This window comes from Gorilla gorilla, chromosome 11 (genome assembly GCF_029281585.2).
Source record: "Gorilla gorilla gorilla isolate KB3781 chromosome 11, NHGRI_mGorGor1-v2.1_pri, whole genome shotgun sequence".
Lineage (NCBI taxonomy): Eukaryota > Metazoa > Chordata > Mammalia > Primates > Hominidae > Gorilla > Gorilla gorilla.
This window is the reverse complement of record NC_073235.2, coordinates 54007769-54031323: the sequence shown is the minus strand read 5'-3', so window position 1 is coordinate 54031323 and position 23555 is coordinate 54007769. Positions and strand designations below refer to the sequence as shown.

At 40.5% G+C, this 23555-nt stretch overlaps 2 protein-coding genes across 7 annotated transcripts in view; one reads left to right on the top strand and one right to left on the bottom strand.

Moving 5' to 3' along the window:
• NEB (nebulin) overlaps positions 1–23555 on the top strand; it is a 236003-nt gene that overhangs the window by 193392 nt on the left and 19056 nt on the right. Inside the window, exons 144-162 of the mRNA XM_031008470.3 lie at positions 516–620; positions 1079–1183; positions 1839–1943; positions 2033–2143; positions 2829–2939; positions 3477–3578; positions 3678–3782; positions 8321–8431; positions 9018–9122; positions 9664–9768; positions 11519–11623; positions 13143–13253; positions 13639–13749; positions 14372–14485; positions 15228–15332; positions 19941–20045; positions 21035–21139; positions 21790–21882; positions 22488–22580. Of these exons, the coding sequence (XP_030864330.3) occupies positions 516–620; positions 1079–1183; positions 1839–1943; positions 2033–2143; positions 2829–2939; positions 3477–3578; positions 3678–3782; positions 8321–8431; positions 9018–9122; positions 9664–9768; positions 11519–11623; positions 13143–13253; positions 13639–13749; positions 14372–14485; positions 15228–15332; positions 19941–20045; positions 21035–21139; positions 21790–21882; positions 22488–22580 (2007 nt within the window). The remainder of the gene's footprint in view (positions 1–515; positions 621–1078; positions 1184–1838; positions 1944–2032; positions 2144–2828; positions 2940–3476; positions 3579–3677; positions 3783–8320; positions 8432–9017; positions 9123–9663; positions 9769–11518; positions 11624–13142; positions 13254–13638; positions 13750–14371; positions 14486–15227; positions 15333–19940; positions 20046–21034; positions 21140–21789; positions 21883–22487; positions 22581–23555) is intronic.
• RIF1 (replication timing regulatory factor 1) overlaps positions 20928–23555 on the bottom strand; it is a 96854-nt gene continuing 94226 nt past the window's right edge. For all 6 annotated transcript variants that reach the window (XR_008677885.2, XR_008677886.2, XR_008677887.2 and 3 more), the window contains one exon: positions 20928–21838. The gene's annotated coding sequence lies outside the window, so the exon portion shown is untranslated. The remainder of the gene's footprint in view (positions 21839–23555) is intronic.

Genomic DNA, 23555 nt, shown 5'->3' with positions numbered 1-23555 from the left:
GGGAAGTTTATTTAACCTTTCTATCCAGTTCTTCAGCTGTCTATTTCATGCAGTTGTTATGAAGATTAGGTGAATTAATTTTATAAAATTTTATAATTCATTTAATTAGTTTTGTAATTTGTAAAGAACTTAGAAAAGTGCCTGGCAAAAAATAAATACCTAGTGTTTGATCATTTTTGGTAAAAATTAAACCCGAATTTAGTTTGAAATTAAAAGTACTCGATTCTGAAGATGATTGGGCTGGACTGGCAGAACTAGAGAGATTGAAGAATCATTTCACCTGGAGGCCTTTAAAAATTTTAGCCTCTATTTCGGGACCACAGGGTCCCAACAGATGACCTCTGAGTGGATGACTAGCTGCATAAATTGTACAGAAATTTTAATTGGGGTTCCCTCTTGCATTAGGAATCATGATTTGAGATGTTTTGAAATGCAAGAGCCCCTCTGTGCCATGTGTGTGTTTATGAATTTAGCCTACCGAATCAAGTGATTCCTTTCTCTCCTGTTAAAAACAGCTGGACTATAAGAAACAGTACGAAGCCAACAAAGCCCACTGGAAGTGGACTCCTGACCGACCGGACTTCCTCCAGGCTGCCAAGTCATCCCTGCAGCAAAGCGATGTAAGACAGGAGAGACACAGACGATTGTAACTGCATACTGCACCTGAGAAATACAATGAATAATTATTTATAATAACCACTGTCATGAGTGTTAACCCTTGCTCGTTTGAGATCCGAGAAGGAGAGGAGGATGGTTGGGGGAGCGATAGGTGAGCTCAGAACCCAAACCTGCCCATGGAGCCTATTCTCCTTTGGCTGGGCCTGGACACAAATGACTGAGTTCTGACTGAGGCTGGGGAGAGTCTGGGGGAAGACCGGGGATGGAGGGGCTTGGTCCTGGCAGCTAGGCTGAAAAGGAGGAGTCCAAAATGCAGTGAGGGACCAAGAAGCTCTTCCCCTCATTCTGGTAGCAAGTCTTTGTCCTCTCCTTAAGAGGACTCCCTGTGTGTTTAATCAAATGCCCAGCTTCCTCCTGTGCTGTGACCCTTCCCTTTTCTTCTGCCTTTCTTCTATAACAGTTTGAATATAAGCTGGACCGGGAGTTCCTCAAGGGTTGCAAGCTTTCTGTCACTGATGACAAAAACACGGTGCTCGCCCTCAGGAATACTTTAATAGAAAGTGATGTAAGTATCTAGTTCCTTCCATGATGCCTAATCTCACTCAGGGCCATCTTCCATGGTACAGTCCCCAGGGACACCAGGGAAGGATGGAGAAGAGCTGCTTCCATCAGGGCTCAGGTATGGGTCCTGAATTATGGCCTATCCTGTGATGGACACTGGCAGTCAAGCAGGGCAGCAGCAGTGCAAGGGCCATTAGATCCAGGTGACAGTCCTCGATTTATACTGCACCAGCAGAGAGTTCACACAGCAGGAATTAGGACCCTGAAGGCCTGGCTGGACTCTTTATGGAAACGCCATGATTTGTTTTCTATGGGATCATACTTTCCCTTCACTACAGTTTCCTCCTCTGTAAAGACGGAATAATAATGGGCTTATGGAGGGCTTATGGGAGGGACAAATGGCATATCTGAGCATGCTGTGAACATAAGTCTGACTATATAAAGATTCATCACGAGATCCATTTTGATTGTTATTAAAACCACAACTTGCTAGAGATAAGGAAAAAACCCTTTTGAATATTACCCAAAATTTGCAAGTATCACATCTTTTATTGAGTTTAGTATTGTCAACGCTGCTGTTCTAGTGGTTTGGGGGTGTAATAAAAATATGTAGGATATGCAGCAGAGCTAAAGAAATGCCCTTTTTCCTGCCCCTGAAGCTGAAATACAAAGAGAAACATGTCAAGGAAAGAGGAACCTGCCATGCCGTACCTGACACGCCTCAGATCCTGCTGGCGAAGACTGTCAGCAACCTGGTGTCTGAGGTAACCCCCAGCCGCCCATGAGTTCTGCTTCCCTCTTGGGAGAACGCCCCAGGCAGATGCCTTAATGAGCTCTCTATGGATTCCCCCAGAACAAGTACAAGGACCATGTCAAGAAGCACTTGGCACAGGGCTCATACACAACACTACCAGAGACCCGGGACACTGTTCACGTCAAGGAAGTGACCAAGCATGTCAGTGATGTAAGTGATCAACCACCGGTCTCTTGGCAGCAACAATGCCACTTGACTGTAGAATCTGGTGAAATACTGTCAGTTGCCTTTTGCTTCCTTTATGTAGCTTCACTCTTACCCATCAATATCTACATGTGAATCTTAAACTCTGATTTTTAAAATGACCCAGTATTTATTGGCTTTCCAATTCTGGCAATTATGGCAAATGTGGGTTTTGCTACAGGACATGTAATCTAGCCATATCAGATATTACTAACCTATTAATAACAGAAGGAAACATTGCTGATTAGGAGTGGCCTCTCCTATTATTAAACTGCTACCCAATTTTAGAAAGGTAAAACTACCTCTTTGGGCCTCAGTAATCTCTGCCTGCTCTATCCTTATCAATAATGCTGTAGTAACCTTGGTATTATATGAGTCCCATATGGTCCCATATATTTTTAAAAGGTAGAAATAGTAAATAAAAGAGCTTAATTTGCCTCTACCCAGGTTCTCCAAAGATTGCCAGGTGGTTCTAGTGTTGGGTTGCAGGACACAAATGACAGAGAAGAACTAGAATATGGGTCTTATCTAAGTCCCAGACTGATGCCAAAATGGGGAGCATGGATTTTCCTGGAGATTTCACAGTTCTTCAAGTAAACCAACTCTGTTCCCAGCTTCCTCTACTCATAAAAGTAATTCTGGCTCCATTTAGACAAATTACAAAAAGAAGTTTGTCAAGGAGAAAGGAAAATCCAACTACTCCATCATGCTGGAGCCACCAGAGGTGAAACATGCTATGGAAGTGGCCAAGAAGCAAAGTGATGTAAGTTTTCCCTCTCAACACTCTCGGGGGCCCATTTGAAGCAGTGGAACCCAGATTGGTGCATTCTCTTGTTCCAGTGTGTGGTCACTCTAATTCCTCTGTGGTAGTTTCAAAAAGTTAGTGGCGAGAATTGGTTTGGGTTTAAGGAAAAAAGCTGATTGTGCTTAATGGGGACTTTTAGAAAGATAGCATATCTCGGCTGGGCGTGGTGGCTCATGCCTATAATCCCAGCACTTTGGGAGCCCAAGACAGGCAGATCACGAGGTCAGGAGTTCGAGACCAGCCTGGCCAATATGGTGAAACCCTGTCTCTACTAAAAACACAAAAATCAGCCGGGCATGGTGGTGCACACCTGCAGTCCCCAGCTACTCGGGAGGCTGAGGCAGAAGAATCACTTGAATCCGAGAGACAGAGGTTGCAGTGAGCTGAGATTGTACCACTGCACTCAAGCCTGGGCAACAGAGTGAGATTCCATCTCAAAAAAAAAAAAAAAAAAAAAGACTCTCTCTCGAGTAAACATTTTCTTCCCCAATAAAGGTTGCTTACAGAAAAGATGCCAAAGAGAACCTGCATTACACCACAGTGGCTGATCGACCAGACATCAAGAAGGCCACACAGGCAGCCAAACAGGCCAGTGAGGTAAGGGTGTCATGAAAATGTCCCCAGTCCCCAACAGCCATTGCCAAGGCATGCCAGGCAACCATCACCTGTTGCCCATTTTGGTTTTCTCTGATTCAGGTGGAGTACAGAGCCAAGCACCGCAAGGAAGGCAGCCACGGCTTAAGCATGCTCGGCCGCCCAGACATAGAAATGGCCAAGAAGGCAGCCAAGCTGAGCAGCCAGGTAATGCAGATGGGTACACTGGTGGCTCTCATGTGAGGAAATTATAAAAGACCTTGCAGGAAGAAGTGATTTCCAGGTTGAAAATGCAAAGGGATGCTGGGTCTGTAATAGTACTGCAAAGCTTCCAAGAATTATAAAAAGTGCACTGAGGGCCTTTTCTCGTTTCCCTCTAAGCTGTCTAGACCTTTCTTGTTCTCCACTTTACCATTTATGGGCATTTGTCTGGGTGTCTGTGTGCTTAACTATGTTTATGTGACAAAAACATCAGCTCATGAGATCCTCCTGGAACCTCTCCCCAGGCCTTAAGAGTTTCATCCTCGGGGTCTGATTCATACTTGAGTCACCTGGGACAGATTTAACATGAAGAGCAATGAAATTCTAACTTCTAGAATCCAACCAGATGAAAATATTCATTTTTTTTCATTAAACATACATATATTAACTGCCCGGGCTAGGAAGTAGGGATGAGCAGATGTCTTCAGATTACTTGTCCATGGATAAATCATTAAAATTTTGTTTGGCAAGTGTTTGATCAGGGTATGCACAGGGTGCTGATGGAGAATGCCACATTCTTGCACATCTCATATTATTGAGAAGCAAATGGACTCAGAAATGTGTTGCCCAAACCCAGTTACCACATGACTTATTTTCCCTTGTTAGACCAATTATCTAAAATTCCCCAAGTTATGACAGGTCTTCAGACTTTAGCTCAGAGATCCCATCATCTACCACCAGACCTATCAGAGTGCAAGTTTGATCCTATAGGACTTTAGCTTAAGAATATCTTATTTCTCCTCCAATTTACAGATCCTACCTTCTTTTTCCTTGTCCTCTCAGGTATCTGTTTGAAGAAATAGGTTTGGGATATACATTTGGTTGTCGTGAGTGACTGACTTTCAGCAATAGCAAACATGGGATTCCAATCTTTTGGAAGATATAATGCAGTAATGTCAAGTGACAGAACAAGTTAGAATTATGAAAACACAAGAGGGTCAGATGACTGATGAAAAGCAAATATTATTTTTCAGAAGTTTTTAAACTTAAAATTCCTATGTAACATATTTTATTGTAAATTAATGGAATTGTATAAGTATTTGAAACTAAGATATGGGATCACCACCACCAACAAAAAAACAGTGGAATCTCTAATAAGAGTAATGAGATGTAACAAGAACTTATTAATGCAAAAAGTTAATGTTTTTAAATGTACAAGATCATATCATTATAATTTAAAAACAAACGACTATGATGTTGAAATTTTGAAAACTTTATTGTTTTTGAAAATCAAGAGGCTCCTATTTCTAGTACTAAGTGAATCCTATGGTATGGAGAATGGGACCCCACGGGTCCCATTTACTTCCTGTGAAAGGCTGGTCTCCGGATTGACAGCTTCATGGTGTGGCCCTGGGCCCAAGGGCGCTTCAGCTGTGTGTGGGCTTTCCCTGTTCTGACTTTGCTGTCTTGCTGCGTACTCTAGGCGGAATACCTCAAAGGCCAAAGGAGAGGGCACGGCGCTGCATCTTATGACACCCCTATGATGAGGCATCTTAAGAAAATTAATGTACTCATCAGTGATGTAAGAAAGACTGAGACCAGCAAGCCATTATTTCTGTCTTCCTCTGATTCTTGTCTACTTTCTTGGCATTGGTCAGGAGACTGACCAGGTTGCATTCTTTTCTGTTGATTTTTGTGTTGGAACGTGTAGATTGCTGTGGAAATTTGTTCAAGGATATACTTTTGCATACACCCTTCTTTTCCTGCATGAAACTTTCCATCTGGAACATACCACTTGGAATAGGAAGGTAGACTAGACTCAGAGATGGCCTCCTAATGTATGTGTATGTTAGGTTGCTGACACTGATCAAATTAAATGATGAAATGAAAACAAACTGAGAATCTCATCTTCAACCAAAGAAACCTCTGCTTCTTCTGAAGTTATCTGCCATTTTTGATTTTTAATATACTGAAGATTGGTATTTAATATAGTTTCTCAGTTCAGGCCTTCTATGAATCAACAGTATAAACTTTTAATAGCTTTTCTAATTCTCAGGACTGTTCTTCAGTCTTTAGAAGCACCAGTATACATCTCAATTCAATAAAAAGGAGCTAAAAAATTAGATCTTAAACTTTAAATACAATTAAACTCCTAAAAATATAATTAATGCAAAATCACTTCCCTATACTACATCCTTAATAGGCCCAATTTCTGAGCCTGATGGGATTATAAACCCCGGGGGCTGCCACTTGCCGAGACATGGCATTGCAGAGTTGCCTCTTAGCTCCCACGGTTAATGGGAAAAAGCTTCACCATTCCCTAATGCCAAGTGTATGTAGTTTTACTACATTACTCCCTAGTCAAACACCATTCCAAGAATTCCTAGAGTCCTAAACCTGGTACATGTCCTTACCTTTCAAACTATACTAGTTTTAAGAAGATCCAGTCAAAAAGGAAGGCCAAAAGTGCTGAACTCAGATTCATATTAGTAGTTGTACAAAGCTGCATTTGTTTAGAGGACTTCCTATGGAGAAGGGAGCCATAACTTTTTTTCAGTTAAAAAGGTTGAAGTTAACTTGAAATTAACAGAAGAAAAAGAAACTGAAGTGGAATCAATGGGATTGCTGCTTGAAAAATACCTCTTCAGAAACAAGTATCTTCTAAAAGACAGAAGGAGGACTTTTAGTATGCTTCTAAAAAAAGCAGATTTTATTCTCATTTGAGATGGGCTTTTGCTTCTTTTCTTCCCTACTCTGACTCTGCATATCTGGTTTGCTTTTCTGTGTTTCACAACTCTTGGGAACATCTCCTAGTTTTATGGACTTCTATATCTCTTAGGAAAAGTTGCCTTTGGTCCAGACACCAGCTCACACCTCAGACCTTCCTTAGCAGGCCTTCCACTTCTTTATGTTGAGTGAAACTTTTTCAGAGAAGAGCCATTGTAACATTTGTTTACGTTTTTTTCCTTTACTTTGTGTGTCTCAGTGTGCCTGCATCATGCTGAACTGTTCTGCATGCTTATTTTTTCTCTGCATTTCCACTGAGGATTTATTCAAAGTAAAGGAGTCTCAGCATTGTGAATGCATTTTCTCTGATGTGGCAGATTTCATTGTTATTTTGTGTCTGTTGTGCTGGATGTGTCAAGTTGGGGGAGGTGAAGAGCAGTGATGAACCATGAGGGGTACTGGTGTTAGTGAGTCTTTCATCTTAACAATAACAGAAACTCTAGGATTCCCTGAGGGTTAAATATTGCCCTTTTGGTTGGCTAACATCTAGAAACAGCTCAGTTTTCATTCCTCCTAGAGTGAATAACTAGTAGAATTCTACTTCTGGCCTTAATTCTACAATACTGTTGACAAAAGCATCAGTTTGTTTTTCAATTAGGAGATGTTTCTGTCACTTTCCATTCTGTTGAATTCTCCTATAAATAAATCCTCTTATTTATTTTGTGAGACAGGGTCTTGCTCTGTTGCCCACGATGGAGTGCAGTGGTGCGATCCTGACTCACTGCAGCCTCCACCTCCTGGGCTCAAGTGATCCTCCCACTTCAGCCTCCTGAGTAGCTAGGACTACAGGGGTGCACCACAATGCCCAGTTAATTTTTGTATTTTTAGTGGAGACGGGGTTTCAGCATGTGCCCAGGCTGGTCTCAAACTCCTGGGCTCAAGTAATTTGCCCACCTTGGCCTCCTAAAGTGCTGAGATTACAGGCATGAGCCACCACACCTGGCTATCATCCTCTTTAGATATTTTACCTAGACATAATGACTGTCTCTTCCTTTCATTCAATCAAATCACATTTATTGAGCAACTATTAGTGCAAGGCATTGTGCTTATTTTTAAAATTGGAGTTATTTAGCCCTCTGCCTACCTAAACTTATTTTTATGTATACTAAAAGTATATTTAATCTTATTTTTTCTCATTATTCTGAAGTATCTCACTTTTTTCCTACTTCTAGTCTGAAATCACACTTGAAGCCATTAACCCCCAAACTCTCATATTTGTTTACTCAGGAGTTATACCATTTTTGGCCAAGTTTAATAATTTTTAAATGATATAGCCAAAGTACTATTTTAAAATAACAATAAATTCTCCTAATTCAACAGATTCTTTATTTTTCAACCTTCTTGATCATTTACAGCCCTTCTTTGGATTTCACACAGACTTAAATTGCTGTTGGTTTTGCTAGTTAGGAGTGCTAAAATGCTCCAAATCAAGTACATTAAATCACATCTCTGAATTTAGCCTGAAGCCTTTTCCATTTTTTTTTTTGTTTTGCATTAGAAAGAGGTGATTACTTTTTATACCTTGGAATAATATAAAAATGAGCAAGGCCAGTGATCATATATTTGAATGCCTGTTGTCTTGTCATTCTTAATTATTAATAGTGTCTTCTTTACTCTAAATGTCCCAGTTTGGATAATAGATTATATGATCACTCTATGTACAATGCATATTCTTTGGCATTTGTGTTTCTACTCTTCCCCAATTCCCAAATTGATTGATGTCCAGGAATAATTTGGATGTTTGCATTTGCTGCTAGGTTAAATACCGAGAAAATTTCGATAAAGAAAAGGGCAAGACACCAAAATACAATCCAAAAGACAGCCAGCTCTACAAAGTCATGAAAGATGCTAATAATCTTGCAAGTGAGGTATGTTTCTAAAATTGTAAAATATATAACATGGTATTTGCCATTTTAACTGTTTTTAAGTGTGCAATTCAGTAGCATTTATAACACTCACAGTATTATCCAACTACTGTCACTATTTCCAAAATGTTTTCATACCAACAGAAACTATAACCATTAAGCAAAAACTCTCCATTCCCTCCTCCCGTCAGCTCCTGGGAACCTCTTATCTACTTTTTGTCTCTATGCATTTGCGTATTTTAGAGAGCGCATATAAATGGAATCAAACAGTATCTGTCCTTTGGTGTCTGGCTTATTTTACTTAGCATAATATGTTCAAGGTCCATCCATGTTGTAGGATATATCAGAACTTCATTCCTTTTTATGGCTAAATAATATTCCATTGTATGTATATGCCACATTTTGTTTATCCATTCATCTGCTGACAGACACTTGGGTTGTTTCTGCCTTCTGGCTACTATGAATGAGGTATGATTTTTCATCACCATCTCCAGCATTTGTTTGATGATGGGCTATCTCACTTTGATTTCCATTAGTGCTGTTCCATTTCCTATTTATGTGATTTCCTTTCTTCCCCCATAACACACAGGTTAAATACAAGGCTGACCTGAAGAAACTTCACAAACCCGTGACTGACATGAAGGAGTCTCTGATCATGAATCATGTCCTGAATACAAGCCAACTTGCCAGTTCTGTAAGCTCAGTCATTTGCTCCAGAAACAGCTTGTTTTACCCATTTGGAACTAAATTCTTTCTCTGAGCCCAGATGCATCTTCTTCTCTGCTACTGATACCCTAGATTTATTACAAAACTGTTCTCAATTTGAGTGTATTCTTCCAAATGACAACATTAATCTACCAATTCTCCATTGTCTGTACACCTCTCACAATGTAAAAATGCTTCTTTTTTAAAAATATTTAAACTTTGCCCTCCAATTAACCATTCCCTTTTCTCTAAGGACATAGAAATACCCTCTGGAATAGTTTCTTTCACTTTTAACTTTTTACTTATAACACCTACTTTGAACAAGCCACATAACCTAAGTGTTTTCATCTTAACGGACAATACTGAACTTGGATCCTCATTTTTAAAACTTTTTAACCTCCTGTTTAGTGTTTGCCATTTTTAGTTTGATCTTGACAATGGTGCTGTGTAAATGTCTAATCTAAAGAGGAAAAATAGGAATGCTGAGCAGCTTCTCCATCAATGTGCCTTTTTTGCCGCCTTCCCCTCAGTACCAGTACAAGAAGAAGTATGAGAAGAGTAAAGGCCACTACCACACCATACCCGATAATCTGGAGCAGCTTCACCTAAAAGAGGCCACAGAATTACAGAGTATAGTAAGTGGATCAAGACCAATTTTTCCTCTGGCGCACATTCATCCACAGTACAACGTGAAAAAAAATTTCATAGATTCCCTCCATTGTTTGAGAAAATGCACAAAGATATAAGGGGTTTTGAATTTGGTAACTTTTTGAAACAAATTCTTATAAGTTACAACAACATCTACATATAGTTGAGAAATATACATGCAATTATGTGCTACTGGCAGGGGCTGGAAGCATAAAGAGTGTGTTTTATGAGGGGACAAACCCCTCATGGTAACTCCAATGTGCCCCATGGGTTCGTGCCCCAGGTTAGGGAACACTACAGTAGATTATAGGGAGTCAGGAAGATTTCAAACAGAGAAGTGATACGATCAGGTCTACTACTGAAAGCAGTTCTGGGAATTTACAAAATTACTAAATTTTTAAGATACAGTCATATACCGCATGATGTTTTTGGTCAACAGCAGACCACCTGTATGACAATGGTCCCATATGATGATAATGGAGCTACCCTATGCAGGTGTACCATTTTAAAACCTTTAATACCATATTTTTACTGTACCTTTTCTATGCTTAGAGGTATCAAGATACACAAATACTCTTGTGTTACAAGTGCCTACAGATTTCAGTAAAATAATATGCTGTACAGGTTTCTAGCCTAGGAGCAACAGGCTATACCATATAGCCTAGGTGTGTAGTAGGCTATACCATCTAGGTTTGTGTAAGTGCACTCTGTGATGTTCACACAATGATGAAATTGCATAACAAAGCCTTTCTCATAACATATCCCAGTTGTTAAGCAGTTCATGACTATAATTGAAGATTCTCAGAGGAAAGAACTTACTATCACATGACCTCCTATATCACAAATTCAGTATTATTTAGGTCCCCTGTTGGGCATTAACCATGAGGACTAACTATTAGAAGCGTCCTCGTGTCTTCTGTAGGGCAGTATGTGCCCCCAGGCCTTTATTCCAACATCTTGTTACAACCCAAGAGCTCGGAGATTGAGCACTGCCATCAAGGTGCTGCGTGCATGAGGGTCTTCGCCTGTTTTTCCAGTTCTCTGTCACATACAAACATTTATGTGGCTCCCCTGATTCTTAACCACATGTTATGAGGATCAGGAAATTTTATTTATACAACAGGCTTGAGGATCTTTTGAGACTGTCAGGTTTTTTAACAAGTCAGTCAATATGTAAACTAGTTTTCATTTTTATACCAATTTATTGGCTGCATTAAATATATGGCCAGTCAGGACCCACATAGAGTTGTTTACTTATAAATAAAGCTCCATGTGTTATCCATTCAATCTAGACCCCAGGTCTCTGATAAAAGTTCTTGTCAAAGAAAAACTAAGGATTTTTATCAGAAATATTGATTAATGCTAATAGCATTAATAATTTTAAAGTGTTTACAGCTACCCATCAATTATTGACCAACCTCATCTACCTGGGTAATTTTCCCCATGCATTTTCTTGCATCAGCGTTTCTCTCAGCTGGCTCTTGTCAATGATTCTTTTGTCTCCTTGAATTGAATCCAAATCCTAATTATGCCTTGCAGACAGTAATGGTACCCATCCCCTCAACACCTAGACAACAACAAAAATGTACTGGATCTGAAACATAACAGGAAACTGTTTTGAGTGGCAATGAGATGCCATCCAATTGACAGAACATATCAATTAAAAAATACTATCCTTAAACTGCTGTCTAGGAATTGACCAGAGGAGAGATATCTAACATGGCTTTCTATCACCAGGTGAAATACAAAGAAAAGTATGAAAAGGAACGAGGAAAACCCATGCTGGACTTTGAAACACCAACATACATCACTGCCAAAGAGTCTCAGCAGATGCAGAGTGGGGTAAGTCATAAAAACCACACCACACAACAATGATCCATCACACTACTGAACACAAGCTCTGCCCATGACATGGCCAGTTTCCTGTCATCCAAAAGTGGTAGCTGATGAAACTTTTTATCATGTGATCACTAAAATCTTCTCCATCTCAGAAATCCTATGGTTCAGTTATTTTTTAAAAATGCTCTAGGTAGTAGATATTTACCATATGTCTTATTTAAACAGCCATTTCTATAAAATTAGAACATGGAAAACTATTCCCAACACAAATTATACTGAATGTAATTTGGATTTTCCTTTATGAATGAAAAGTTCCCTCCACACAGACACCCCTTTGGCTTTGAAATGCTCTACTCTTAGTAGAATGCCCCAAGCCAAACAAAAGGGTATTTGTGATCAAGATGTTTATCAAGACCCCAGATAATCAAAAGTGAAGATGCCATATTCGTTATTCTAGAATTGTAAGCAGAAGCATTAAATTTTCTTTTGGTCATTTTTAACCAAGAGTAGAGAATGGAATCTTATTTTAAATCTTAGTCAGTGGGAAATGGGCTTATTTGGAATTTCCATTTGCCTCTCTTCCTCCAACTATAAAGAAAAATTGTTTTAAATAAAAGTAGCAGTTTGTGGAACTTTCTGGTGATAGAATGTCAGGTCATCAAAACTTTAAACTGGTTTCAAACAATTGGTCAATCTGAGTAAAGGATCTATAGGAGTTTCTTATACTGTTCTTGCGACTTTCCTGTAAATTTAAAATTCTATTAAAATAACAAAATTACAAAAGTAGAGTTCCAACATCTATTCCAAGCCCCTCTGTGAGTCAGCCAAGTCTGGAGACTGGAGAGGAGATGGGGCAGGGAGGCAGAGTGGACAAAACCGTAGAATTCCTCTGTGCCTCACTGCCCACCTAAGCTATTCAGTGATTTTTAAAAAACAGGTCAAAACTCAGTGTGGTGGCATACACCTGTAGTCCCAGCTACTCAGCAGGCTGAGGCAGGAGGCTCACTTCAGCTCAGGAGTTTGAGACCAGCCTGGGCATCATAGCAAGACCCCATATTAAAAAAACAGGTCATGATTAGGAAAAGCAAGTTAGCATTTGGTAGCCTTAGGCTCTCCTTCCTCTGTGATTTTTTTCCCCCTTGCATCACTGACTTGTAATTCTGAAATAAAATCTTCTGTCACCTTAAGAAAGGTGTGGGAAAGTTCAGACAACAGAGGATTCAGAGTCTTGATGGTGCATCCATCCTTCCACTCTGTGAAGGGCCTGCCCCAGTCACAACATTAGACTGATGAGTGAGGGGCCCATCAAAGTGTCTCAGCCTGAATTTCCTTGTGGCCATTTTCTCCAGACAAAGTATTTCAAGTACAATCATACATGTTTCAAATGTGTGACCATTAGCAGAACTATGATTAAGAGCCCACACATAGAAAATGCTGTTATTTTTTTTTTCTTCCTGAGATGGAGAGATACACTGTAATAAAGATTTTTTTTTAACTTGTCTTTCCTTCCTACTTACATTAGAAAGAATATAGGAAAGATTATGAAGAGTCCATTAAAGGCAGAAACCTGACTGGCCTGGAGGTCACGCCAGCTTTGTTACATGTCAAATATGCAACTAAAATAGCAAGCGAGGTAGTGCCCACTTGGTCTTTTCTTTCCCTCTTAATCCAAATAATTGCACTAGTGACACTCATTAATGTGTTCCTCCTACCATTTACATCACCACCTAACTGTGGGTTTCAAATTGGGTTCCCATGTGCTTGGTACTACCACCTAATCTATTACCCATGTTAATTCTTCTAATTTTTTATTTGAATATTACCTTAGCATTCTATTAACCTCAAGCTTTCATTTGATATTTAATGTTAACTGATCATGCTTATACCCTGCCTGTATTCATATTTTTACTTACTAAACTGTGAACCCTTTAAAAATTGGAATTTTTATTTTCTTCTTTGCCTGAGAGAATCAATCTGGGCTTTCTTGTCAATGTTGTTGCTTTTCTTTCATGATATAGAAAGAGTACAGGAAAGATCTAGAGGAAAGCATCCGTGGGAAGGGCCTCACTGAAATGGAAGATACACCTGACATGCTAAGAGCAAAGAATGCCACTCAAATCCTCAATGAGGTAGGCCCACAGCTGACTGCCTGCACGTAATTAATACAGCATCATTTCTTTGTTAGCCAAATTACACCAGAAAAAGCAAAACAAAAACAGAGAACAGAGAAAAACAGAGCTTTTCATTTTCAGATTCCATATCAACATAATTAACCATTACATAAAATATACCTCAATTTCTGATGAATGGATATTATAACAGTGTGTTTCTGTAGTGGTTATCATAAACTATTATCTAATATTATTTGATTTAACTTGATATATTTGGTGTGCTCATCTACATAAAAACACTACACTGGAGTGGTGTGCACCTAAGTGTAATCTTAGTTATGTACCAAACTAGATGTACGATTTACTTTATACTCTAATCTTCTAAGCAGAGAACGCTAAAAGTATTCAAAAGGAGACCTCTGTTGACCCATACTGACTTGCATAGAATAGTTTCCTCCAGAGGGCTTCTGAAGACACCACTTCATCCTACCACACGGAAGAGTGAAGGTGAAGAGTAGCAAGCGACACTATCTGTGACAACTGGGGTGGCGTGTTATGTGGATTTACATTCACCCTGTATGTTTATTACCTAGTAGTAGCATTTAGGTACCTTTTTTTTTTTCTTTTAATGCTACTATAGAAAGAATATAAGCGAGACCTGGAACTGGAAGTCAAAGGAAGAGGCCTGAATGCCATGGCCAATGAAACTCCGGATTTTATGAGGGCCAGGAATGCTACTGATATTGCCAGTCAGGTCAGTGCTACTATTCGATGTCAATCTTTCAGGAAAGTAGTTGTAACTTTAAGGACATAAAGTGTCCCTCTGTCATCTGATTTATTGGTGACAGTCACATGCATACAATGGCATTCTTGAACATCTGCCTGGAGGAATCCATCCCAATGAAAGGATGGAGGACCTTTTGCCAGGCTCATTGCTGTCTGCCTTTCTAAGTCTATAGGCTCTGGGGACATTCAGAGCAAAGGGCAGAAATTGAGGAATTAAGTAGCTGTTTGGAGCTGGGGCAAACTCGACATCCTGGCCTTATTTCTGAGTCAATCCACTCATTTGATGCCAGGAATTCCTTGCTTAGAATATCTTGGGAGTTCTTCCTCTCCTTTCAAGCCCTAAGTTTAGAACAGTTTTTAGGCATCTTAGCTTGTCTAATGCTCATTGATATGGGTCTTTTGCTTATTTGTCATCCTCCCAGCTCGTATGTAAACAATCCATGCCTTACTATCTGTTGATGATCCCTCCTTACCCATATCCCATCCTGCATCCAACTAAATCTTCTCTCAACAGCTAGGACTTGACCTTTCTTACTGAATCTCACTCTTTGGTATAAAACTATGAACAAAATAGGAAGAAATATCTGTTGAATGTCAAATGAATGAGTCCCTCTTGGAAAAGAAATATGGCTCACCTCTTAATCAAATCAAGCCAACAACTGTTGTGCACATTGCAAACATTTACCCAACTATTCGGTGTTGTTTTACAGATTAAGTATAAGCAATCAGCAGAAATGGAGAAAGCCAATTTCACTTCTGTGGTTGATACTCCAGAGATCATTCATGCCCAACAAGTCAAGAATCTTTCAAGCCAGGTAAGGACATTCGTCATGCCATCACTCATAAACCCCAATCATGAAAGAATGGAAGTCCTTCCATTAATAAATACCTTAAGAGATTCTTCAAATCAGTTTTTCCCAATAAAAAAGAGATTCACCAGGTGCGGTGGCTCACGTCTGTATTCCCAGCACTTTGGGAGGCCAAGGCAAGTGGATCACTTAAGTCCACGAGTTTGAGATCAGCCTGGACGATGTGGCAAAACCCTGTCCCTACAAAAATTGGCCAGGTGTGGTGGTGCACGCCAGTCCCAGCTTCTAGAAAGGCTGAGGTGGGAAGATCAATTGAGCCCAGGCGGTTGAGGCTGCAGTCAGCTGTGACTGCACCACTGCAGTCCCCTGGGTGACAGGGTGAGACTCTTAAAAAAAAAGAGAAGCCTGGCATGGTGGCTCATGCCTGTATTCCCAGCACTTTGGGAGGCCGAGGTGGGTGGATCACAAGGTCAGGAGATCCAGACCATCCTGGCTAACATGGTGAAACTCTATCTCTACTAAAAAAATACACAAAAATTAGCCGGGCGTGGTGGCAGGCACCTGTAGTCCCAGCTACTTGGGAGGCTGAGGCAGGAGAATGGCGTGAACCCAGGACGCAGAGCTTGCAGTGAGCCGAGATCACGCCACTGCACTCCAGCCTGCGCAGCACAGCAAGACTCCGTCTCAAAAAAAAAAAAAGAGTGAGAGGGTAACCTATGATGCAGGATATTTTAAGGTACTGAAGAACTCTTTTAAGGTACTGAAGAACATGGTACAACTTGTAGTTAATTAATCAATATTTTAACATGTAAAATCTCTTATGATGTGGCTTTAAAAATGTGTGCACAGATCTGGAAGAAACAAAGTAGCCCACATTTGGATTACCAATCTCAAACAAGACTGAGATTGAGACCACACAGTCTAACCCCTGACTCCCCTCATGATGAATAACTCTCCATCTTCCTACAAATAGAGAGATGAAGAAAAGTAGGCCATCCTTCACACCCTGGGATAGGCCTTCACTTGTATTAACGATTGTCAGTGATGGTCAGGAGTCTGCAATTTGTTTGAGTGGTGCCAGATTAGAATTTGTGCTTGTCTTCTGATCAATGAGTTCCAAAGCCATAGTTAACGTGCCCTAGCTGTGCTTTATAGGCACCTGGGGATGTAGATTCCCTGGTCCAACTCTGGAATTTTGATGCTAGTAAATCTGTGGTAGGCTCTGGAAATCTATTTTTGTTTGTTTTTAATTTTCACAGATGATCTCTTAATGACCAATCAGGCTGGGGAATCAAGGATTTCAACCCTTTACTGGAAACATATAGTTGTATATTGTAAAATTACACATGAAAAATATAGTTATCACTAGAGAGTGGTTTGATTAGGAAGCAGGTATATTCAAATGGTGGAAATGTTTCTTTTCTTTGAAGGGTAAGGATGCAGAATAATAATTAGCTTTTTAAAAATTACCAAAATTATATGGGCTCCAAATTACCATGTTGTGTTCACTGAGGGAGCCAGGGAGGCTGATATTCTTTGGGCTGTGAGAGCCTCACCAGCCTTTTACCTTCTGCTTTTGACACTGCTGATCTTTAACGAAAGCTTCAGCATGTGGACCTATCCCAGTGTGGGATCACGTCACTTGCTCTGCTCTCCTGGGGCTCTCTTTGGCTGGTTCCTCAAGGCCTAAAATATTGCCTCAAGGCAAGTTAGTTCCTCCCCAATTCAGATCAGTATTTACAGTTGAATGGTAAATACTGGTGAGATGGTGCTTGTGTTTCCACAAACTTGCTTCTCGATTTCCAATGGAGAATCTGTATTTATAACTCTTAAACCTCATACTTGGGGGTTAATACAAGCAATGTAAGCTGACTCACAAATTTAGGATACTATACAGTAGTCTCCTCTTATCCGAGGGGGATATGTTCCAAGACCTCTACTGGATGCCTGAAATTACAGACAATACCTAACCCTATATATACTGGTTTTTCCTATACATATACACCTATGACAAAGCTTAATTTGTAAATTAGCACAGTACGAGATTAACAACAATAACTAATAAAATAGAACAATTATAACAATATACTGTAATAAAAGTTATATAGTTACATGAATGTGGTCTCTCTCTCTCCCTCAGAATACCTTATTGTAATGTACTCTTATTTTTGACCAAGGTTGACTACAGTTAACTGAAACCGTGGAAAGTGAAACCTCAGATAAGTGGGGACTACTGTACTGAATACTTAATGCCAGTATGGCAGGCCAGGTCTCACTAACAACTGTTTGAGTACTAAATGAATGGTTAAGTTAGATATTAAAAGCCAGTGTCCCTGTACAAAGGCTGGGATGTAACAAAAGCCCACCAAAAGTTTCGCCTAGGCCTTTCCTGGGCCTTAAAGCATAACAAAATAATGAAGGAATTCTTAACAGGACCCATGTAGAATTAAACAAGTTTTACTGTGGGTCTAAAAAAAACTCCCCAGGCCTCCACAAACAAGTTTATTGGGGGTCTGAAGAAACTCCTCAAACCTCCCTGATTTAGCAGGAGACAACATACAAGTCATCACCCCAGCACCTGAACCCATTTAAATTAAGTAAACTTACTGAGGCCCCAGAGGAAGGTCTTCAGAACTCAGACCTTAGTTATAAATTAGAAGAAGTTAATCACTTATGTCTTTAGATGAATGAACACTTACACAAAGACATATAGCTTAAAAGGTAAGCTCTGAAAAACTTACTTTGTAATTTTGAGTTGGCCTGGTGATAATTTCCAGGCCTTCTCCCGGCAACCAGTTACAGAAATAAAAACTCTTGGTCGGGTGCAGTGGCTCGCGCCTGTAATCCCAGGACTTTGGGAGACCGAGGTGGGCGGATCACGAGGTCAGGAGATTGAGACCATCCTGACCAACATGGTGAAACCCCATCATTAGCTGGTTGTGGTGGCGCACACCTGTAATCCCAGCTACTCGGAAGCCTGAGGCAGGAGAATCACTTGAACCAGGGAGTCAGAGGTTGCAGTGAGCCGAGATCACGTCACTGGACTCTAGCCTGGAGACACTGTGAAACTCTGCCTCAAAAAACAAAAAACCAAACAAACAAAAAAAAAACCTCTCTTCCTCCCCAGTTCATCTGCATTTCATTATTGGGCCATGAGAAATAGCAGTCCAACCCTCAATTTGGTCTGGGAACACCAGGGAGTTCAGGTCCCTTTCTCCCAGAATACATCCAAGTTCTGTGTGCAAATGTGATTACCCCTCTAAGGGATTAGCACCAGCTCTGCAAACCAGTTGAGGTAGCTTTTGCTTAATCTTGGAAAAAATAAAAGAAAAACAATAAAAATAAAATAAAAGGACGACTGTTTCTATTCTTTTCCCAGGAAAATGAGAACTGTTTTCCTTACATCTACATAGCTAAGGAGTCATCCAGGTGACTTTTTCATGAACAAAACATTTGTTCATGGTGAACTACTGTTTCTTCCGAAAAATCTTGGCTTTAATTCGCTTCCATTTAGATGAACAAAATCTAGGCCTAAATCTCTCATTGGCTGAAACTGCTTGTTTGTTGTCTCTGGCAAGATTACAAATTTCAATACTTATAAATGTAATTCCTATATTAACAAAGTAAATAGAGACAGACAGAATAGTTTTATCCCCATTATAACAGTGGCTAGTCTCATTCCTCAGCCCTCAGCTCTACAAACCAAAACTTCCCTGAAGAGTGGGAAAAACTGGAGCTAAGTTAAGCTAGAGAGAAAAGTCAAAGGACATAGTGACAAGCGATGATGAAAGAAAAATAAGGCTCTAAAGTGTTCTGCTGCAGAGAATAAAAACAATCAGTTTGGTGGTGGGATTGACTGCCCACTGGTGTCTGGAAGAGCAGCCTCTATATGGACACGTCTCTCCAGCCAAAGGCTGGGGCAGGACAGGGGAGCCCAAGGAATAGTGATGTCTGGTTCAGAGCAGTCCTTGGCCAGTGAGCTGGCCTTAGTAGTGCTCCAGGTGTGTCTGTTTGGTAGAGCTGCCAGTCCTGTCAGGCTGCTTTCTGCAGCATCAAGAGCCATATTCTGGAAATGCCTCTGGGCCTGCCTGCCTGCCTGCCTGCTCAGTCCTATAGCTGGGAGCCCTGACCGCACCTGCTCATGGCTCAGTGAACATCTTGTCACCAGCTAAGGCTTTCTAGAGGTCATGTCTTTGACTCTTAACCCTCCAGCTTCTCTCCGCCTGCCTGTTGAACAGTCTGGCTACATAGCTTCATCCAGCCCAGCGAGGACTACTGCCACTGGAGGCATCCCCATCTCCCTCTCTGGGCCTTGCTGGCTGTGACTTTCCTCCTGTGGACCAGCTAGCAAGGTTCCCCCTCTGCCAGCTTTGCCATGACAATAGGTCCTACTGAATGTCTGGGCTCAGCTTTCCTGGAAAGAAAAAGTATGGTGCTCTTTCTTTGACTGAGAGGGTTCTTCCTTGAGATGCCCTAACATCCTTGGACAGTTAAGAAAATACAAAGGACTTTCCCTCTGCTGAGCCTGGAAGGGCTAAAATAGCCTATTTTAGGTCCCATTGGCCTATATCCCTGTGGTGTTTACCCTCCTTATTTCTTGGAATCTATTCCCAGAAAAAGTACAAGGAAGATGCTGAGAAGTCCATGTCGTATTATGAGACTGTTTTGGACACCCCAGAGATACAGAGAGTCCGGGAGAACCAAAAGAACTTCAGCCTTGTAAGTTTTTATTAAATGTAAGGCACAGCCCACAGGCACCTAGGGGTGCTGAGGAAGATGCCTCTGGATATCCCAGGCTTGCAGTGGGGCTGTTGTGCAGCCCTCCACAACTCCCATCCTGCCCCAGGAAATGTGTGCCCAATTCATCTCTGGGCTCACCTTGTATCTTAATCCCAAATCACAGCATGAAAGACTCATCTGTTACTTCGTTGGTGGTATTGGGGAGAAAATATAGTATCTTTTCCTCACCCATGGCAAGGTTCATGGCGAAAACCCCTGTAACAGAAGACAGATTAACAAGAGAGACACACAATTTATTTAATAAAAGCTTCAGAAATGACTACCCAAAGAAACAGGGAAATATGTGTATTTTTATGGATAGAGATGCGGAAGTGTGATTGGACAAAGAGGGGTATGATCCAATGGTAATAAACAGGGGATTTAGCGATGCCTGTTTGTTCAGATTCTCCTAGTATCTCTGTGTCTTTGGCGCCTTTCCTCTGGGTCTAGGGAGGACCCTTCTGGAAGGAGAGGCTTATTGCCTGCTTTAAACGAAGGTCAGATAATTATTATCTGCTTCAGGAAAAAACAGAGAAGGCCAGAAAAACCCTCCTGCTTCTGCTGTTTTTTCAAATGCCGAGGTGCCATATTTTGGGGTAGTGTATCCTAAACCCTGTCAGTGGCTTCCTTTACTGAATGTGAACTATCACTGCTTTCCATTAGTGGTGACATCTATCTTTTTCAAAGTTAAATCTACTAAGCAAGGGATACTTAAACAAAAACAAACCCCTAGCTTTATGCTTTTTAAAATTAGTTTCTCCACAAAATTCTTATCAAATAATTTCCCTTGGGCTACCAGACCATAATTATTGTGGCATAGACTTCTTTTTAAAGATACAGGATTTTAATTTTCTTCACATAATATAGGACAAATAAAGAAAACAAAGCAATGTTGAAATCTTAACAAGATGTTTACTCTTTCTTCATAGCTCCAATACCAGTGTGACCTTAAAAACAGTAAAGGAAAAATTACAGTTGTTCAAGACACGCCAGAAATACTGCGTGTAAAAGAAAATCAGAAGAATTTCAGCTCGGTATATTTACTATTTATTTTGCATTTAATGCTAACCTAGTCATTTCACTCTCCTCTTTAAAAATATACTAGCCTTATATTGATACACACAATTAACATCTAACCTCCTCAGTAATACTAGCAGTGATTTGCTAAAATCCCCAATACTTTGCTCCAAAATCATCTCCAGAGACCATTTGAAATAACTTTAAATCTGCTAACAACGTAACTTTTATTTTTAAATTTTTTAATCCCAGGGCAGTAACATGTGTTGTCTTGCTCCAAGAAGATGGATTTCTTTTTGACATTGTGATTTCTTTTGTTATCCCTCCCCCAAATAACTGACTGAGTTTGCATTTCTTTAATGGATTTTGTGTTACATATGGGAGGGTTTTGTTGTTAATCAACATTCCCTGGCTCTTCTCATCCTGTGTTAGTATGGTATACCACAATCTTAGAAGAAATCTTAAGATCTGGAAAGTGATCCATGTTGTATAACTGGTCTGAGTCACTGATACTGACATGGAAATGTCAGGTGCGATGCTCTGGCACTTGCCTGGGAACATCGTCTAGTGTCTTGTTTTCACAGAAGCCATGTGTCCTAGTCTTTCTCCAGGAACTGCTGGGTTTTCTTTTCTTCTGTGTAACACTGTCCTGATTCTGAATGCCCAGGTTTTATATAAAGAGGATGTCTCACCAGGAACGGCTATCGGAAAGACACCTGAGATGATGAGAGTGAAACAAACACAGGACCACATTAGCTCGGTAAAGACACAGTGAATGCACTTGCAATATTTTCTGCCTCCCTTTGATAATTTACAATGACCTATGAGTTGCACTCAAAGCCTCTGTCACCAGAAACAGCTTATATTGCTAAAATAGGTGCCTGTGTACCACCATCACACGGTATACACCAGTGGCTAGAGTCATCTCATATTCAGTGCAGTGCCTTGGCAGTTTTCATGAGGGAGAGATTAGATCTGAAAAACGGAGAGGCTTGTGAGAAGGTAGAATCAGGTACAGTCAAAGAACCAACCTTCCTGGATATATGTATGTGAATCTGTTTATCCTAGTCAAACGACCTGCTGGGCATAAAGACATTGGAGTATACAGGAAAGGGCTGCAGTCTAAATAGGGGCCCCCATCCCTGCCCCAAAGAGACGAGAGGGAGACAAAGCGTCCCTGTCCTCGGAATTGTTCTCCTCTTACCCAGTATCAGAATGAGGTCCCATTCACACTAAGTATAAAGCTTGCGTTATTTACATTGTTAATTTTTTAAATTTGGGGGCTACAAAAAACATGTACATGTTGGGAAGAATAACAGTCCAGCATGTAATAATACCTTTCTTTTCCCATTTTTAAATCTGCAGGTGAAGTATAAGGAAGCAATAGGACAAGGAACTCCAATCCCTGACCTGCCTGAAGTGAAACGTGTGAAGGAGACGCAGAAGCACATTAGCTCGGTAGTGGCCATACTCTCAGCTTCCATTTGTGTGACTGGCCATCTCTCAATTGCTACCCTGGTGCTCTCTCATCCTTCTGCTTCCTATCAAGAGCTTCCATGCCTTGGGGATGTTGTGAATTCTCCCTTAGCCTTGATGGGGTCACTACAGGTTGCAAAAGTAGATAAGAAACCACTCTTCTCATCATCAAGGAGTAGAAGGGATTTGGCTTTCTTTTCCTACCTGTCACTGACTTGAAGCTCATGGACTTGGCTTCTTAATTATCATGCCATTCGTTTCCAAAGTAAAATGTTTTGATGGTAGTAATAAGGTTATTGGGATGATCTCAAGTAATTAAACTAAAAGCATATACATATAAACATATAAGTAGTATAACATACTTTGGTTTTGTGTATATATATAAAACGTGTGTGTGTATGTATGACACATCATACGAATGATAGGATTCCCAGTGTCCAAAAAGACCCTGGGTAGACATGTGAAGTCTCTTCTCCCCTCCCTTTCAAGGTTTCTTCTGCATTCTTTGCTTTCTCCATCTAGTAAATGCAGTGGTACAGGCTGCGATCTATCTACAATGGTATATTATACATTAAGCCTGTTCTGTCATGGGAATTTCAGGCACCTGTGCAGTTTATTGCAGGGCAGGTGTCCCCCACACCTGAAATATCAGGTTAGCACATTTCTCCTGACCTTTTGTCAAGCAAGCCCTGGCTCTGCACCCCACCCCTTTTCCCATCCATACGCAGATTCTAGGCAGGTGTTGGCTACTAGCAAAAGACTATGTGAAGTTTGGGAAATAGTTTATGGCCAATAAAAGGGGAGGACCTTGGTCTCGGGATTCCCCTGGTCAATGGAGGACTGAACTGTCATTTGATTTTCTTTAAGACACTTGATATTTCTCTTGCAGGATGTTCATATTATTTAGATCTCATTCCCTTCTCACTCTCTGCTTATACTCTGTGGTACAGATTTCCT